Source organism: Podarcis liolepis (genome assembly GCF_965112155.1).
Source record: "Podarcis liolepis genome assembly, chromosome: 12".
NCBI lineage: Eukaryota > Metazoa > Chordata > Lepidosauria > Squamata > Lacertidae > Podarcis > Podarcis liolepis.
Window position 1 is genome coordinate 60,070,738 of NC_139563.1, and position 20,275 is coordinate 60,091,012.

A 20,275-nucleotide genomic window follows, 5' to 3' on the forward strand; every position below is an offset into this window, starting at 1 on the left:
TTTTTCTTTCTTTCTTTTTCTTCTCCCCCCCCCCCCCAGTATACGACTAATGGAGAGCTATAAGTGTGATTCACTGTATAAAATCAATAAAGATCAAATATTAAAAAATAAAATAAATGCATTAAATTGCCAATGCTTTCATTGCGGGTAGCAGAGGCACCAGGCAGGATTAATAGTCTACTGGGGATCTTGCACAATGGCTGATGATCAGATCCCCACACAATGCCATGTCAAACTCTGGTAAGATGTAACAAAGAGCAGTTGTCACCCATTTTTAACCCACACCTGCCTCTATTGCTTCTGAACTATATTACCCCTGTTACCAGAATTTATGGAAAGGTGGGGGGGGGGTTGCCACTCCAGCGGACATCATACACACACACACCATGACTATCGAAATCAACAAATCACTCCTGCAGATGTCCCCACAAAGCACTTCATCACAAAGTCCCCTCCTCCATCTCTATTCAAAGGGCCTCCGCTACACATTATCAAATGTAACAATTCACTGATAAATGTATCTATGTGATGGCTCAATGGGAAAACTTTACAAAGTCATATAGAATTGCTCCAGTATAGGATTTTCGATGTTCCAACTTTGTTCTGTTCAGGAAAGAAACGGCTATGAAGGGGGGAGCCAGGGACGTGGGCAGGGTCAGCCATAATCCCTGAAGCCTGAGACCACATACTCAGCAGCTCCTTTCCTAGATGTTAATTGCTGGCATCCTGGCCCCAGAATGTCAGACAAGTGGCCATCTCAAAGACAATGGTGAACCCAGCCAAAATGGGTTGGGAACTCAGTCAGAACAAAAGAGCGTACTTAACATGACCGGGAGAACAGGAGCATGTACATACCTTTTGTTTTACTTAATGGGCGTGAGGTGGAGTCAAGGAAAAGATGGGGGCAAACCTGTTGCTCAGGTTTCTGCTGGAAACCCCTTCCAGATTGTGACATAACTATGATGTATTTGTGATATATGCATGATGCTTCACCTAGGGGATTGTGGGTAAAAGGGGGGAACTTATGAAAGAAGGAGACACCCTTTCCATGTGGTGGGTGGAAATCCTGTTGCAGTCTTTTGAATAAAGATCAGACCTACTGGCTGCTGTTTTGCTCCTCTATTCTTGGCTGGTGTCTTTGTTTGGCAATCCAAGTGAGCCCAGGGATTTTCCAATAACACCCCTAACAACACCCCTCTCTCCATGTGGTGTGGAACTCAAGAGTCTTTGCCTAAATTTCAAGCTGCAAATGGCTAAGGAGTAAGTGGACTATTAACAGGTCCACTAACAGATAATCTAAAGTTATCTCATCTGCAGCTTTACCTGAACAATCTTGTTTGCAAATTAACCAGCTTCAAGACTATTCATTCATAATAGCTAGTAAAGAGAAGGCAAGAAGAAGCATGACTCTGAAATCCAATTTACAAATTAAAATATAATTTGTGTTTTGGGTTAAGTGTTATCTTACTTGAGGCCAACAGAAGATTCTCCCATTTCTCTGCTTTATCTGGAGCTTATGCTAAATATGCCTGCTGTGTTTTCATTGTTGATAACAAATAAAGAGTGGGGCAACTGCGCTCTGCAAATGAAAATACACTTTGCAATTAGATGCTTTTCCTTACAGATCAGACTCTTGTCCTACAGGATATATGCCAATGTGATGCCAAAGAAAGACAAGGGGGGAAACAAAAACACATTTCAACTGACCTGTTTTTCATTTTCATCCTCCAGCTTCAGCCTGTCCTCTATGCAGTTCCTGGCCTGAAGGAATGCCTTTCTTTGTGCCCTCTCTGTCAAAATCCTCACAAAGACCCCATACAAATTTACACTGACAAAAAGGATAGCATTGGCCACAAGCTGTAAGAGAAAAGAAGGGGACAAAAGAGATATATTATAATTCAGACACTCTCACATATCACTATCAATCACCATTCTGACTAAAATCCAGTTTATTTTCACAGTATTATTTTGCAGTATATCTGTCTTGCTGCTGGGTCAGATCACTGCTCCATCCAGTTCACTCTTGTCTTCCTCGACTGATGGCACTTTGTCAGGTTCCCAGGAGTTTCCCCAGCCATTGCTAGCCCTTTTTACTGGAGATTCCAGTGATTGCATGTGGGCAGTGGCAGAGCATGCTTTAACCGCACCCAAGGTGAGGGCAAAAGGAGCCCACCATGTGCCAGCCCAGCCCCTGCCACTGAAGGGACACCACACACTAGCCCCAAGCTGATCCCAGTGTCACGAAATGGCTTGGGGGCTGGGGTTGTGTGAGGAGGCTGAGATCAAAAGGCGCATGGAATCCTTCTCGCACCACTCCCCCAGGCCACTTGGAGAGTCTGGGATCTGCGTTTTTACATTGTGCATTTTTCATTGTGTCATCCCTCCCTCGTCGCTGCCACCAAGAATGTATCAGGCTGCAACTTAACTGACTGCGGATGAAGTGGTTTGGCACACACATTGGGTGAGCATTCTAATTTCTGGGCTTACTGAAAATGACATCAGAGTGAACCCGGCAGTGGAGATTCCTATGACTTACATCAGATGGGGGATCACCACCTCTAGGAGCATTGAGATCCAAGCCCCCCTTTTGGGCAAATGGACAGAAGCAACTCCACCATGGATCCCTTTAACAGGATACCCTATTGCTGGAGGGGAAAGTGAGAGTACAACCCCCCCTCCAACCAACGCTAAGGTTACCCAATGCCTAAACTGCCAAAGTTGTGACAATTGCTGCAAGGTAGGCAAAACGCCCAGCTCATAGCCAATTTGCCTGATAGGCAAATTCCTACCCGGCCCCAAAAATATGGTGACCACCGCAGCCATAGAAAGGTCAATTCAATGAGTAAATGCAAAATTACAGGAGTGGGTGGGTGGGTTGATCCAGCGAAGAAGAGCTGGGTGTCGAAGGCTGGCGTGGGCTGCTTTAAATCCCCTGGGAGCAGATTTGAGGGAAGCCTGATTATTTCCTCTAGCCCCCCCCCCCACCTTTGTGCCAGCCTGACATTGGCCAATTTGGCAGGCTGCGCAGAGCAGGATTTCAAGCCAGGAGCGCAAGCCAAAGCTCACACTCTGGCAGGGATCAGACCCTGCCACACAGCTCTACATCATTGGGAGGTGGCACTGTCTGTCCCGCAAACCAGCCGCACCCCTAAAAGGGGGTAAGCAGACCTCTAGAGACAGATAAGCAGAGAAATGTAGTAGAGTGGACGCCACAACTGTATGTGTGTCTGCAAATAACAAAAATATTTTCTAAAAAGATACACCTCAAAGAAGCTGACATCAAAGGGAATTTTCCCCCACATGGCTTTCAAATCTGAATAAAGAGCTTTAACAAGAAACCTGTATTATACCTCATATTTTATCATAATTAAAATCCAAATCCAAAGCGGATTTTTATGTGGGGAGCAGATAGGCACTTCACTTCTCAACTGCATTGCTTTTTCTATTCCTTTCAAGACATGCTCTATAGAGAGTTTATAATCTCCTCTGGCTTTATCCCAGTTAGTATAATGAGCTAATTCCTTCAGATGCATTACCTGAGGAGTGCAGCATAAGGAGCTATTTGCTATTGCAGGCTATAATTAGAGTGCATTATACTCTGGAAAATGTTATTTTGAAATACATAAATAAATTCCAGAATATGAGACTAAAATTAGTTCTGGTTTCTAAACAACCTCCCAGTCCTGCACTTGGATATAATGCAGCTGCTGAGGCAGCACATTAATAAGTATATTGGGCTCTTGGGGTCAATGCAAGGAGATTTTACCAGGAGAGCCGTGGCAGGATTTGCATGGCAGCAAAGAGATTTCAGCAGAGGGGACACAGCTTACTTCTGAACCCAAAAACAGAACTGGACAGAAGCCGTGTCCAAGAACTTTTGCTGTACTGTAGTTAAAATATGATACCTCACAATAAAGAGAAATATAGGACTAGGTTCAGTTATTTCTAAACACAGCCTGAATGACAGTATTATTTTCAATTAAATCTAATTGCAGTCTGCTTAAGGCATGTATAAGCTACTCCCTTCCATTTGGGACCAGATGGAGCTCATGAGAACCAGAACAGAAACATGCAAGTTGACCCCCGGGCACTAGGTGGGTGCCCATGGGGTGGCCATGGTCTGGGTTCGAGGATGAGGCAGCCCTCATCTACAGGGACTCCGGACTGGGAGCAATCATTTCATGAGTTAATTGGGCCATGGAAGGGCAATGATAATATGATACTGTGATTCAAGGAACAGAGGAAGGGATGCAATGCTAACATCACCCATTCTGAGGAGAGGAGTGGGGGCAGTGCAAGTTTCCAAAGTTTCACTATGACCAAAGCATTTAGGGTCACAGCTGTTTCGTTTTCCTATTCTGTGGTGAGGCAAGGCATGGTTTGGGCCATGCCTTGCCTGCACAGAGCTCGTATGTTGCTTCAGCAAGAAATAACCTGAAACCTGAAATAATAATAATATTCTTTTTTTGTACCCCACCCATCTGACAGAGTTGCCCCAGCCACTCTGGGCAGCTTCCAACATATATTATTCCTTAAAAAGCTTCCTTATACAGGGCTGCCTTCAGATGTCTAGCAGCAACATCCTATTTGTTAATTGGTGTTGTCCCCCCAACTGGAAGGTGCTGCTTTAGTTGAAGGGGTCCAGCCCTCTCCTGTAGTCTCCAATGGCAATGGGACGAGGGCTCCTCTGGCCTCACTTCTGCTACGAGGTCCTTGGGCTCGAGGGGTGCAAACCAGGCAGGCTTCTGCAGTAGCTGCACTTCCAGGGCTGACTATGGGAGCCGTTTCTGAAGGCCAGAAACAAACTATTCCCACAACTGACACCCCCTCCCCCCCAAAAAAGCTCACATAACTGTCATATTAAGCCTGCTAATAAGTTCATGTATGCAGTTAACACAGTACTTCCCAACAATATGAAGCCAATTCCATAAGGAAGCCAAAGCAATTTGCAGAAAATATGGGTGGTGTCTAGTATTCTTTTTTTGTGATGTCAGGCGTATAGGGTTGTCTATGCTGCCAAACTTGGCTCCTATGCACCTTGGCCCTCAAACACTCCACTGCCTTCCTGGACTCTGAAAAAGGCCCAGGACCATCTTGCTCAGGCATCCAGGACAAGCTAGTCAGGCAAATGCCTGCACCACTGCCACAGTTTCCCACAGGGGCTAAAAAGTATTTTTTTAATGTGGATTTTTTTTGAAAAGGCTTTTTAAAAGATCAACCCATCCTAGCTGCCCTGGCAAACCACAGTGATGGCACAGGCCTTCTCCCGGCCTTCTCCCTCAGCAGGCCTGGCTCTGAAGAAGCCCTTGATGGGCTTTCCCCAGAGACCAGGTGTTGAGGCAGCAGAAAAGCAATGAAATGTGCTTGGGGGGTGCTTTATAAGAGATGGGACAGAGAGAGAGCAAGTGGATGGGGGGATGGCAGGGGAAGAAGAGCAGGGTGGTAGCCTTGCTACTGTAGAGAGCAGAGGGTTGTGGGGCGGAGCAGCAGCAGCAGGGCCCCCATGTGAACTGTGCCAGGGGCCCCTGATGTCTGGCTCAGCACTGCTGCCAGTGCTCAGAGTGGTATACAACAATAACATACCATATTAATAACATATTAATAACATACCATGTCTGGCTCAGCACTGCTGCCAGTGCTCAGAGTGGTATACAACAATAACATACCATATTATTTGCTCTATAAGACTCACTTTTTCCCTCCTAAAAAGCAAGGGGAAATGTGTGTGCGTCTTATGGAGCGAATGCCGGCTGTGCAGCTATCCCAGGAGCCAGAACAGCAAGAGGGATTGCTGCTTTCACTGCACAGTGATCCCTCTTGCTGTTCTGGCTTCTGAGATTCAGAATATTTTTTTCTAGTTTTCCTCCTCCAAAAACTAGGTGTGTCTTGTGGTCTGGTGCGTCTTATAGAGTGAAAAATATGGTAAATATAGCAATACAACAATTGCTAGATGCAACAATGGAATTTTAAAATTCTCCTTTCATTTTCATTTCAACAGAGATCAAAGTTTAAGCACACTGATTATTTCTATAATTCTGTTCAGGTTTTATGGGGATTACACAATTATATGTTCTTTTCCACTTCTGTATGCATTATGCACTCTGACCTTTTAGCAACCACAAAGCCATAAATACAGCTAGCTGTTTTTTCTGTATTCAAGCATAAAAGGTAGATGAAGGGATCACAAATGACAACTTGAAAGCATATTTTATTGCCTTCAGATCCAGTACATTTTAACTTCTCACTTGCTTAGCTTTGTTATTAATCTGATGAATAATGGCTATTTTTCTTAAAATCTGAAACACTGTGTCATGCAGTGTAGAAATGAAACACTTTGGCAGGGCAGGGGAGCTTTTCTTCACGACCCCCTCCAGTCAGCCACCTTCCAGCCTTCCATGGATGAGTCTCATCCCAGCAGGTTTCAGCAATGCCTGCTAGGTCATATCTGCCACACAATCACAGTAATAGAACCAGAACATCACAGAGCTGGAGGGTCCCAAGGGTCATCTAGCCCAGCCCATTGCAATGCGGGACTCTCGACTAAAGGATGGAGCAGCTCCCTTGATGAATAAAGGCTGCAGAGTTTGGGACTTTTTAGTTTAGAGTAAAGGCAAGGAAGAGGAAAGTTCATAAAATTATGCCAGACATGGAGAAAGTGGAGGAAGTTTTTCTTTTCTCATAATACTAGAAGTTGTGGACATTTAATGGAGCTGAATGTTGGAGGATGCAGGACAAAAGATCAAAGAAAGTACTAATGTTGATCTTTCCCCCACAGGAGGCAGCCATGGTCACCAGCAGAGATGCTTTTACAAGTGGATCAGGCAGATCCAGGGAGGAGAGAGCCACTGGAGGCTGCTGGCCAGGACGGCTCTGCTCTGCCTCCAGGTCAGACACAGCCATTCCTTTGGACAGGAAATCACAGGAGGGGAGAGGGCACTTGTGCTTGGATTCTGAGTTGTAATTTTAAGTGCTTTTAAATTGTTTTACTGTTGTGGTAATACTGTGTTTAAATATTAACATTGTGTTTTAATCACTGTCATCTGCCCTGGGACCTTGGAGTGAAGGGCAGGTGTTAAATTGCAATTCTCATCATCTGTTTGTCTCTTGTGAGAACAGGATGCCTCTGGCCTGATGCAGCAGCCTCTACACATGTACCCTATATAGGAGTTCCCACTCCCTTAAAAAATTACATTTCAGTATAGATTTTAGTAAAAAGTGAGCAAATACCAGCTGTGTTTGGCTTTCCAGGGTCCGGAAGCACAAACACCTTCCTTGATATTCTGGTAGCATCTGCTGTTTAGTTGGTCTGAGAATTATTTCTCTTGGGAAGCTCAAATGCTGGCTCAGCCAAACCATAACTGCTGGCTCAGCTGTCAGGCTTGCCCTTCTTTTTTATGAGTCAGGCAGATTCTCCGTATTTTAATTAATGAATGTTTAAAAGCACTGCAAACATTTATCTGTTCATTTGCCACCTTATTCTTCTAATAAAAGAATATTTCTTCAGTGCAAAATTCCTTCAGATATTGGATGGGTGGGATTTCTTGGTGACACAACTGGGAGCATAGCATAATGCACTTGTAGTTCAAATTGCGGAATAATTTTGTTCTGTATTTCCACACCTCAACCTTACATGGGAGAAGTACATTTTGAATAAACTAGGTGATGGCATATCCAGGTCAGCTTCACTGCTCTGAATGTTTAATGGATCTTCACCCTACTTTTTATATTTGCTGGCACATAGCCTTCAAGACTTAGGAGTGCAGTTTAGTGGTTGCCCTTGTCTCTCTGCTCATAACAAGCTCTTTCTTGTACCGACTGCTTGCCACCTTAACTGCTTTCATTTAATTTCATTTCACTGCTAATTTGTATACCGCCATTCCTTACAGAAGGTGGCTACAAGCTTAAGAAACAACAAGATCTGCAACCCAAGAACACACTTCTTATAACAATCTGATCCAATACAAACAAGTCATAATAAAAATATGAATTTAAAATAAACAAATTGTTTATAATAAAAGTAATAGACTATTGGGGGGTTATTGTTTTGTGCATTATACTGAAACTGCATGTGATCCTCAGATGAAGAGTGGTATATAAATTTAATGAGAGAGAAAGAATAACTTTATTGTGTACTATTCTATCAGCAAATAATAAACAGAAAATAACTCTCAAAAATTACAATAAATCATTACTAAACTATAATCAACAAAAGTAGCAGCAAGTCACAATTCATAGAGCCCCACAATATATATATATATATATATATATATATATATATATATATATATATATATATAAACTGTGCAACGCCGCTTCTCAGCTGGGCTGGGCTGAGCATGTGGGAGGCAAGGCTCTTTTGCGCTCCTTTGCACTTCCCAACCAATGGCAGAATTCCCCGCTGAACATACATTTTCATCTCTCATGGATGTACACACTACGCAACCATAGTTTTGAACAGTGAACAACTTTTGCCATGTAGTTGCTTAAATAGTTGTTTGAATGAGGATTTTGGCAAAATGAAAATTGAAGTTTTTTTATCCCAGCCTTAAATGGGAATCTTTGTCAAAAGCAGAGCTGAATGGAGAAGAAAGTGCTGGAGGTTTTCCCAGCAGACACTTCATAGGGATGGCTCTATTAAGGAGAGGGTTAGAATGACTTTTCCTACCAAGCAGCTAATGTGAGATTACCATTCTCCATCTAATTATGAGAGAGGTACCAGACAAGTAAATGGCATTATTCTGGAAATTAAAGAACTGGTGGTTGAAATAAAGAAAATGCTTAATCCAGTCGTAGGAGAGCTTGCCCTCACTTAGAGATTTCACCCATTCAAAAGAAGAAAAAGGTCCCTAGGGCTGACAGGGATGATGAATTTGATTAAATTTGATTAACTTAAAATTGTTGTTGAGTATGGATGTGAATCCTGCTGAGCTAGTTCCAGATATAGTCTCCTTGGTGGATGGCCCAGCTGTGCCGCAGTCGTTTGCAGGAAAACCTACTTGCAAGGACTGTAAGGTCAGAGTTGGGAAGGTCAGAAGGGGAAGAGAATCTCTGCCATCTGCAGAAGAGGATGGACCAGCCAAGGAATCACAGTTCAGAATAACCTCTTCTAAGAGAGGTAGTAAGAAAGGTCAGGGTAAAGCTCAGAGACAGCAATGCAAGAAGGATGGCAGGGTGAATTTTAACCTGCTCTTTAAAATTATTGATCATATGAATGCTCTGGGTGAGGCTGAATATGATAAAATGAAACAAGAAGACAACCAGAGGAATGTCTCACCCAAAGAGTCCCTGGGGGAGCGACAGGTCAGTCAGGAAATTTAAGGCTGACAGCAATGAAGTGAGAGATCCTGTACAAATAAATTCTACCAAGGTATTAGCAGCAGAGAACAGAGTTGACTGTGATGTTCAGCTGACATCATGGGAATGTCAACTAATAGAAGTTAAACTTAAACCTCAGTCAAGGAATATCTGTAAACAATCCTATGCCTGTTTCGATTCGGAATAGAGACAAAGTTTTTAGGTTGAGGAAGGCAAGAAACAGAAGGCAGAGTAAAAAAGTACACATCTGCTTATAGGGATACTAACACATTACCCACTTTTGGAAAACTCCCCCTGTGGGATAGGATTGTACAGAGTGGAGAGAGCCAGTGGCCTGAAAGCACCTGGGTGGCAGAATGAAGATTGAACAGATGCTGTGAATTCGGGGTTTAGGAATATTAACCTCATTTCATGGAATATAGCAGGGTGGGCAAATAAACTGATGAATTTTACTGAATATCTTAAACAGTTCTTGGGTAAAAGAAATAACAAATACAAGGATATGCTATCTATTCCCAACCAGCTATCAGAGTTAATAGAAGAAGCAAAGATTGAGAGTCTCTTGGTGTCTCAACAAGTGTAAATGTGAAAGCAGAGGAAATTGTATCTCTCCTCCCAGAATTCCAGTGGTCCAGCTGTCTAGTGATACCGAGTTTAAAATACTCTGTGTCAATGTTCACATAATCCCAAAGCCTCTATGCACTCCGGCAGCAACTTACAGGCCTTGTTAGACGCTGCTGCTGCTGTTTTTGTTATTGGTATTGTCAGGGGTTTAGGAGCAGAAGCACGGGCAAGGGAGGAAACAGAGAGCGAAGGGGAGGAGGCAGAAGAAAAGATGAGTGACGACGACGACCCGAGATCTCCTAGTCTTTCCAGTGAATCAGAGGATTCACAGAAAGGAGCACCAGTGGCGAGGGCCAGGGGGGAGTCTAGGGGGGCACCCCAGGAAGACAGAGCCAGAGAGGACTCAGGGGGGAGCAGCTGGAAATCGGGACCAGCGTCACCGCCAGGAAGCAGGGAAGAGGAAGGGAGCCAGGGGGGAAACGCTGGCAGCTCACCACAGGAGGGAGGACATGAGTCAGGAGTGGCCACACCTCCACAGGAGGGAGGACATGAGTCGGGGATGGCCACACCTCCATCGGGGAGCGAAGAAACGGTTGAGAGGAAAGTGGAAGGTTGGGCGCGCGCGCCAAGTTCAAATGCAGAGGAAGGCGGCGCAGTAAGCAGCCCCGAAAGAGAGCCAGGTCCTAAAGCCCGGCGCAAGGAGGCAGGAGGGTCTGGGTCAGCGTCAGAAGAATCCCGGAAGGAAGAAGCCCCGGGGGGTAGAGGGACCCAGAGGAGGACAGTCAGGAGGAAAAGGTGGAGCAAGGCTAGGATATTAAGTTGGTGCACACAGGGCGGAGACTCAGACGGAGCTTCGCCGACCTAGCTACTAGGCGTAGAGTTGCGCGCAGCAGCGTGAGAATGGAAACTGTAATTCAATAAAGACTTTTACTTAATGACCGCTGGCTAGCGTGATCCTCTGTGAGCTAGGATCTTCAAGCAGCTCTGACAGTAAGCTCCGTCTCTACTTGTGGGCATCTACAGCCTCGAGGAGGGGAGAGACACAGGTGCCTACTAGCAAGCTCACGAACGGCAGACGACATGACGGCTGAGCAGCAGATAGAGGAACTCAGAAACGCAGTGGCACAACTGAACGCCGAGGCTCTAGCATCCAGGAAAAGGGAGGAGGAAGCAGCCGCAGCCTGCAGGGATCTCCAGGTCAGGTTAGACGTGCTGACAAAGCAGACACCCCGGCAGGAGGGCATTGGGTTGGCGAGACGGACAGGCGGGCTGGTCTCTCACTTCGATGGGAACCTGCAACAGTATCCCAACTTTAGAGCCGACGTACTGTGCGCACTGCAACTGCTGCATAAAGACTTTAGAGATGAACAAGAGAGAGTGGGGTTCATCATGTCCCATCTGCATGGGGATGCGAGAGCATGGCTACGCAATTTATGGAGAGATAAGGATCCGGCGCTACAGAATGCAGATGCCTTTATTAAAGCAATGGATGGGTGTTTTTTATCAAGTATTGACGTGGATCTTGCACGGAAGGAGGTGCATGGGCTGAGACAAGGGAGGGCCAGCGTCAGGCAGTACCATGCCCGCTTTTTCGCCTTGGTCAGTGCCCTGGAATGGGACAGAGATTCGGCTCCTGTAAGAGACCTCTTTTGGGAGGGGCTGCATAACTCGATTAAAGATGAGATCGCCAGGGGGGAGAGACCCCGAACCACCCAGGAGGTCGTTCAGAGGGCACTGGCAGTGGGGGTGAGGCTGGAAGGACGTCCGTGGAACAGGGACGAAGGGCGTGGAGGGCGCGAACCAGCCGGGGGCCCCTCCTTCTTTCCCAGGGAAGCAGCGCGGGCGCAATCCACGCCTCCGCCAGGAGGAGGAGCCGAACCTATGGAGGTGGGAGGTGCAAGGGCTCAGTCAGCAACCAGAGCCCTAGCACCAGCAGCAGTGAAAGCGAAGCCTCCTAGAGGGAACAGGAAGTGTTACGTCTGTGAGGAGCCAGGGCATATGGCAAAAGAGTGTCCCCAGAGGCCCCACAAGCTCACTGCAGCCTCAGCAATGGTGACTGCAGCAACACAGCAAGGAGGACCACAGCAGGGAAACGAGGCTGTCTGGCTGGAGGAAGAGGCACTGGGGCCCAGCCAGACGTGTTAGTGACGCAGTCCCCAGCGATTTTACAGCCCGTGAACCCCCTCCCGCCCAAACCAGTAGTGAGGCTCACAGCGTCTCTCCAACTGCCCAATGGAATCACCATGGACGTGCCAATCACCATTGACTCAGGCAGCAATGCGGACTTTATAGGGCAGGACTTTGTCGACAGGCACGCTGTACAGTTGCTGCCGGCCACACTGCCCCTGCAGGTTGTCACGGTGGATGGCAGGGAGCTGCTCGGGGGGCAAGTGGTGAAGCAGACGCCACCAATGGTGATGCGACTTGGGAATCACAGAGAAATCATCAGCTTCAACGTCACTCGACTATCTGACACGCCCATTGTATTGGGCATGAGTTGGCTGGACAAGCACAGCCCAGCGATGGCTTGGTACCAGAGGCAGCTGACCTTCGGCTCTTCCTTTTGTGCTGAACACTGCATCGTGCCCAGGCAGGAAGGAGAGGAAGAGGAGTCACAGCTGCTGCTAGGCACGCTGCAAGCGATTCCACACAAGTACGCTGAATTTTTGGAAGTTTTCTGCGAGAAGGAGGCAGACAGGCTACCCCCTCACAGACCATATGACTGCAAAATTGACCTGCTGCCGGGGGCGGCGCTGCCTAAAGGGAAACTGTATTCCATGTCAGAGGACGAACTGCAGGAACTCAAAGAGTTCATTGACCATAATTTGCAACGCGGCTTCATCCGGGAGTCCAGGGCAGTGGGGGGCAGTCCCGTATTCTTTGTTAAGAAGCGGGACACGCCCCAGAAAAGACTGGTAGTGGATTACAGGATTTTGAACAGTCTGACTAGGCCATCGGACTTCCCCATGCCCCGCATTGACGACCTCCTCGCAAAGGTACGGAAGGGCAGAGTGTTCACCAAGTTGGACCTGCGGGGGGCGTACAACCTCATTCGCATGCGGGAAGGAGATGAGTGGAAGACAGCCATGTTCACGCCACTGGGGACCTACGAATATAGAGTTATGCCTTTTGGATTGCAAAATGGCTCCCACGTTTTTCAAGCGTTTATGCATCACGTGTTGGCGGGACTTCTCTACAAGACGTGCGTATGTTTCTTAGATGACATCCTGATCTTTTCGGAGTCGCAGCAGGAGCATGACGGACACGTCAAGGAAGTGCTGAGCAGGCTAAAGCAACATAGGCTCTACGCCAAGCTGGAGAAGTGCCAATTTGACGTGCCGGAGGTGGATTTTCTGGGCTACAAGCTGTCTGACAAGGGGCTCGCCATGGACAGCGCCAAGGTTCGAGCGGTGTTGGATTGGAAGAGTCCGCGCAACCGGAAGGAGGTCCAACGGTTTGTCGGCTTTGCGAACTTCTATCGCAAGTTTATCAAGGGCTTCGCGATGCAGACAGCGGCCATCACTGACACGCTTAGCTCCAAGAAGAAGAAGTTCGTTTGGACAGCGCAGGCGGAGCAGTCCTTTCAGGCACTCAAGCGTCTCTTCGCGTCGGAAGAGCAGCTGCTTCATGTCAACCCCAGCAAGCCGATGAGGGTGGAGACAGACGCCTCGGACAGAGCCGTGGGGGCGGTCCTGTTGCAGAAAGACCCGCAGGGGGTGTGGCGACCGGGAGCGTTTTACTCCAGGAAGCTCAGCAAGTCCGAACAGAACTACACCATCTGGGACAGGGAGTTGCTGGCCATTCACGCAGCGTTCAAGGCGTGGAGGCACTTTCTGATCGGCACCAAGCACACGGTGCAGGTTTGCACGGACCACAAGAATCTAGAGCACTGGCGCACGGCACAGTTCCTGAACCAGAGGCAGATACGTTGGGCTGAGTTCTTTGCAAACTTCGACTTCCGAATAGAGTATGTCCCGGGGGACACCAACATCATGGCAGACGCTCTCTCCCGTAAGCCACAGTATCTGGAGGACGCAACGCCAGCGGCCGCCATGCACATCTTCGCACCAGCAGTGTGGGCGTGCGCCGCGGCGACCGTGGACCTAGAGGCGGTGCGACGTGCGTTGCAGGAGGACTCCTTCGCACAAGCAAAGATGGCAGAGGTGCAAAGGGGCACGGCTGCGGCCGACGGTTTCCGGCTACGAGATGGATTGCTCATCCGAAAAGGGGCCATCTACGTGCCGGGAGACGAACTTCGAGCCAAGGTGCTGCAGCAGCTGCACGACGCGCCCACGGCCGGGCACTTTGGCAAGGAGAAGACGGTGGAATTAGTAGCCAGGGATTTCTGGTGGCCTGGAATGAGAGGGGAGGTCGCAGACTACGTGGCGAGGTGCGACACCTGCCAGAGGGCCAAACCAGTGCACAAACCGCCGGCCGGACTGTTGGAACCGCTGCAAACTCCGGTCGAACCTTGGGAAAGGGTGGCTCTGGACTTTGTCACGGATCTGCCCAGCTCAAGGGGCAAGACGGCAGTGCTGGTGGTGGTGGACCTGTTTTCCAAGATGGCGCATTTCATTCCGTGTGCGAAGGTGGCCACGGCGGAGCAAACCGCCAAACTGTTCATAGACCACGTGTTCAAGGTTCACGGTCTGCCACGGTCTATTCTGTCCGACCGGGGGCGGCAGTTCATCTCGAATTTCTGGCAGAAGCTGATGGGCTTCCTGAACGTCAAGATCAACCTGGCGTCGGCGAGACACCCGCAGACCAACGGGCAAGCGGAGCGGGTCAATGCCATCATGCAGCAGTACCTGAGATGTTATGCAAATCAACAGCCTGCGACGTGGGTGGATTACCTACCGCTTGCCGAGTTCGCCTACAACAACACGAAGCACGTGTCCACGGGGGTCACGCCGTTCTTCGCCAACAACGGGAGGCACCCCAGAACCTTCCCGGGACTGGAAAGAATGGGGGAGGGGGAGCCGCAGACAGCAGATGCGTTCGCGTCGGAGCTGCAGGAGGTCCACGATCAGCTGAGGCGCCACCTGGAGCTGGCCAAGCACGCATACAAGGTACAAGCAGACAAGCACAGAAGGGTTGGAGAAGAGCTCCACGTGGGAGACTGGGTTTGGTTAGCAGCCCACGCAGTGCCGGCCAGGTCGTTGGCCAAGAAGAAACTAGGGCATAAGCAACTGGGGCCCTACCAAGTCGAAGAGCAGGTCAACCCGGTAGCTTTCAGACTGGCACTTCCGGAGGGTTCCAGAATGCATCCGGTATTCCACAGATCGGTGCTCACTCCCTACAAGGCACCGCACAGGTTCCAGGAACCCGGAACAGCGCCGAGTCCGGTCAGAGACAGAACAGGGCACGCGGAAGTGGCACAGAAGGAGCGCATCAACGAAGTCACTGAGATTTTGGACTCCAGATGGGGGGAAGAGGGGGTAGAATACTTTCTCGCCAAGGAGGGCACCCCGGCCAGTGCGAACAGCTGGGTGCCGGGCTACGCCTTGGACGAACCTCTCCTCAAAGACGAGTTTCATGCCCTCTTTCCCCATAGACCTATGCCAGCAGAATATTTTGACGACTGGCTTTTCACGCCCACACTTTCGGCCAGCACTTTCCGGGGGTTCGACTCGGACGAGGACCCGACACAAGACGTCCGTTCCCCGGAGGGGTCACCCTCGGGATCTGCATCAGAACCCTCGTATTGGTGGGACGATAGGCCAGAGGAGCAGTGGCGCAGACGGTGGCTGGAAGGCCCAGGACGAGCAACACCGACAGGAGGAAGTGAGGGAGAGACGGACATGGACGTTTTCGGGGACGACCCTGGTTTCGAGCACGGCGGCACAGAGATGGAAGCGGAGGTGACTGTCGTCGACGAGAGCGGGGAGGAAGACCCGGGAGACTTCAGATGGAGGCCTGCCACGGGAAGCGACCGATACCCGACGTTCGTCCCTTTGCAACAGCAGCCCCCAGCTCCAGCACCGGAAGGAGGGGAGGGGGGAATGGGGGGCTTCGAGGGGGGGATGGATGTCAGGGGTTTAGGAGCAGAAGCACGGGCAAGGGAGGAAACAGAGAGCGAAGGGGAGGAGGCAGAAGAAAAGATGAGTGACAACGACGACCCGAGATCTCCTAGTCTTTCCAGTGAATCAGAGGATTCACAGAAAGGAGCACCAGTGGCGAGGGCCAGGGGGGAGTCTAGGGGGGCACCCCAGGAAGACAGAGCCAGAGAGGACTCAGGGGGGAGCAGCTGGAAATCGGGACCAGCGTCACCGCCAGGAAGCAGGGAAGAGGAAGGGAGCCAGGGGGGAAACGCTGGCAGCTCACCACAGGAGGGAGGACATGAGTCAGGAGTGGCCACACCTCCACAGGAGGGAGGACATGAGTCGGGGATGGCCACACCTCCATCGGGGAGCGAAGAAACGGTTGAGAGGAAAGTGGAAGGTTGGGCGCGCGCGCCAAGTTCAAATGCAGAGGAAGGCGGCGCAGTAAGCAGCCCCGAAAGAGAGCCAGGTCCTAAAGCCCGGCGCAAGGAGGCAGGAGGGTCTGGGTCAGCGTCAGAAGAATCCCGGAAGGAAGAAGCCCCGGGGGGTAGAGGGACCCAGAGGAGGACAGTCAGGAGGAAAAGGTGGAGCAAGGCTAGGATATTAAGTTGGTGCACACAGGGCGGAGACTCAGACGGAGCTTCGCCGACCTAGCTACTAGGCGTAGAGTTGCGCGCAGCAGCGTGAGAATGGAAACTGTAATTCAATAAAGACTTTTACTTAATGACCGCTGGCTAGCGTGATCCTCTGTGAGCTAGGATCTTCAAGCAGCTCTGACAGGTATTATTATTATTATTATTATTATTATTATTATTATTGGTATTAATATTATTATTATTATACCCTGCCCATCTGGCTAGGCTTCTCCAGCCACTCTGGGTGGCTTACAGCATATATAAAAACATAGTAAAACATCAAACATTAAAAAGTTCCTGATACAGGGCTAGTTATTTATTGCCTTGACATCTGAAGGGAGGGCATTCCACAGGGAGGGTGATGGTAACAACAACAACAACAACAACAACAACAACAACAACAGCAACAACAACAACAACAATTTTATTAACTTAGAGAAAATTACAGAAGAATATTCATTAACAACTATTGTTGTGATGGGTGATTTTAATGCCAGAATTGGAGGTGATAACATTGTTATGGCTGAAAGAATTGGTATGTTGCATGAGTGTTTGAAGGAGTTATCCACTAGACTATCAAATGATCAAATCATCAATGAAGCAGAGATCAACCAGCTAATTATCTGCAATGGTACAGGGGTGAGTGACTCTGAAGGACAGTTTCCCTTCTCCTCCAGTGTGGCAGTGTAATCAATTACATGTTATTGTTCACCCGCTGCAGTTTTTTATTTTCAGAATTTTTGTGGGGGTGAAAAACCAGAAAGTGACAATCAGCGCTATTTTTCCAGAAAAAGAAGTACTGGAACTCACCATAAATGCCTCCCTTGTTTTTTTATAATGTCAATGGCGCCCACCTGAGAGGTGCTGGAACTGAGTTCCAGCGAGTTCCAGCTTTTAAAAAGCCCTGGTGATCGTCAACCATTGATCGTTGTTAGAACTGAGGCATGTTATTACATCAGTAGCCTTAGAAGCCAAACAAACCACAGCATACATATGAAGTGCTCAGCACAGTTTCCAATGGGATGCTAATCTACAAGGAAGAATAGAAAATATTCTACTTAGTCATGAAGTGATCTAGTGGGGGAAGGAGTTCTTGAGGGAGGAGTTTAAGGTATTGGAGAAATATGATTAACTTATTCAAAAATGGAAGCCAGTGCTAAATAAAACTAGCACAGCTGGGGATATATCCACTAAACAATGGTATGATGAGGAACGTAGGAAAAGGAAGCAAGGACTAAATAGACCAGCAAAACAGGCTAGACAATTGGGTTATAAAATGCTGGTAATTGAAATGGTGCAACAATAATTGCTAAAGGAGAAAAAATGCTTCATTGTAAACAATTTTGGCATGAATTGGAACAAGCTGCAGTTGGGAATGATACTGTTAAATTTTGGGCCTTAGTAGTACAAAAATCTAAGCAATGGAAAGCTGAGGTTCATGTGCATATTCTGGCTGATAAGTGGGAAGTCTTTTATAGCCAAGCTTTCAATTACAATTTCTTAATGTTGAAGTATGTTATGGCACCTGCTTCCCATAACTGAATGAAATGCAAGGTTTGGAATATATAACACACAAAATGTCTATGAGCTGCTCCTAGTTAAAGAAATCTCCATAAATAAATATTATTAGTTTCATAGTCTGATCATATGCAATTTTACTCAACGATGTCCTGTTTTCTAGTCAGACTGCAAAGGACTGAAGCATTAGCAAATTAACAAAATAATTAACTTGGTAATTTTGCATAAATTTGCATGACAGTAAAAATGTTAGTTCAGAGGGAAAAGAAGCATGCATTGTTTTAAGATGATGGATACATCATTTTTTAAAACAATAGGTATTGTCTTAGATTAGGCATTCTCTCTTGGGTGTGAGAGAGGAGGGATGTATCGCCTAAAATAGTAGATGACACTTGGTTTATATGAGTAGAAATAATATACATGTTTTTAATTTGCTGGTTGACTAACTAGGGGAAAATTTTAATTCATTTAAAATGCTTCTAGCTGATTAATCAAATAATGAACTCCCTGCTGCAGTCCTAAATGTATTATATCCATATGCTTCTTCTTGGAATATAATCCACATTTTACTTGCTAGTAACTGTGATAGACTATGCTTTCCTATTGGAAAGGGTAGCCGGGGGAATGAGTCTGAGCCTTGAATCTTCCAGACTTACCACCTTTCCGGAAAACCATTTCTTCTCTTGAAAATATCCAGGTAACTGTCTTAATTTGTATGTGGCTTCATGAGGTCTTCAGAGGTGGCATCAGGACGGTGGGAGAAAGAGAAGGAACACACAAACACCTGAGATTGCTAAAACCACTGATTTTGAGACCAGAACACTTGGATACGATTGGGAACCAGGCAGAGGGCCTTCTCGGTGGTGGCACGTGCCCTGTGGAATGCCTTCCCATCAGATGTCAAGGAAATAAACAACTATCTGACTTTTAGAAGACATCTGAAGGCAGCCCTATTTAGGAAAGTTTTTAATGTTTGATGTTTTGTTCTGTTTTAAATATCCTGTTGGAAGCTGCCCAGAGTGACTGGGGAGGCCTGGCCAGATGGCGGGGTATAAGTAATAAATTATAATTATTATTATTGAATGAAAAGAGGACAGTCATTAAACATTGCTTTGCTACGCTGAAAGGAGGATAAGCACAAGAGATCCATGAGAACCTATCCGGAAATTTTCTCTCCCTTTTTAATAATTTTAAAAATATAATTGCTTTTCTAATAAATTGGTGGGAAACAATAAAAGAAAGTAAGAGAAATTATCAGCACAGCGCAAGACTGTACTCAGACAGGTAAGCTCAGATTTCAGTGCAGGTAAGCAACTGGCCTTCAAATTATCCAAGACAAATCAGTGAGCAGGTCCAAGTATCACATGATCATCTATTGTGGAAGTGAGGCCTATGACCTATTTGCTTGATCCTTAACCCACGGCTCTCAAGATCGCCCAGTATTAAATATATTTTTGAGAGATGTAATAATTCCCATCTGCCTCAAGGAAGTGATAGTGAGACCACTCAAAAACAAGTCATGGTAGATGAATCTCATTTCCTTTTTTTTGCTGTGGTTGTAGTGTATCTTGAGTTCAGTAAGGCTTTTGACAAAGTCCCCCATGATATTCTCATGAAGAAGCTGGTAAAATGTGGGTTGAATGGGGTAACTGTTAGGTGGCTTTGTAGATAGCTGACTGACTAAACCCAAAGAATGTATAACTTGCTGTTGAATTGGAAAACTGAGGAAGAAACAGTAAAATCGGCAATGATAAAATGGGCACAAGACATAGGTCATAACATTATGTTCGCTGACTGGGAGAAGTTGTGGACCACCGGAATTAAATTCACGGCATGTAATGCCTTAAGAGAGAATATTATGAAAATGATGTATAGGTGGTACATGACCCCAGTCAAGCTGGCAAAGATATATCATTTGCCCGATAATAAATGTTGGAAGTGTAAAAAATTGAAGGTACTTTCTTCCACCTTTGGTGGACGTGCCCAAGGATTAAGGCTTTCTGGGAAATGATATATAATGAACTGAAAAGGGTATTTAAATATACCTTCCTGAAGAAACCAGAGGCTTTTCTCCTGGGCATAGTTGACCAATCAGTGTTAAAAAAGGATAGAACTTTCTTTATGTACGCTACAGCAGCAGCAAGAATTCTTATAGCAAAACATTGGAAGACAGAAGATCTACCCACCGTGGAAGACTGGCAG

General features: G+C 47.2%; 1 protein-coding gene and 1 long non-coding RNA gene across 3 annotated transcripts in view; one reads left to right on the forward strand and one right to left on the reverse strand.

The window, feature by feature from the left end:
* Window positions 1-20,275, reverse strand: part of ADCY1 (adenylate cyclase 1) — a 192,279-nt gene that overhangs the window by 99,633 nt on the left and 72,371 nt on the right. For both annotated transcript variants that reach the window (XM_083468810.1, XM_083468811.1), the window contains exon 2: window positions 1,708-1,857. In XM_083468810.1, coding sequence (XP_083324936.1) covers window positions 1,708-1,857 — 150 coding nt within the window. The remainder of the gene's footprint in view (window positions 1-1,707; window positions 1,858-20,275) is intronic.
* Window positions 1-20,275, forward strand: part of LOC310690215 — a 425,716-nt gene that overhangs the window by 76,172 nt on the left and 329,269 nt on the right. The gene's annotated exons all lie outside the window — the stretch shown is intronic.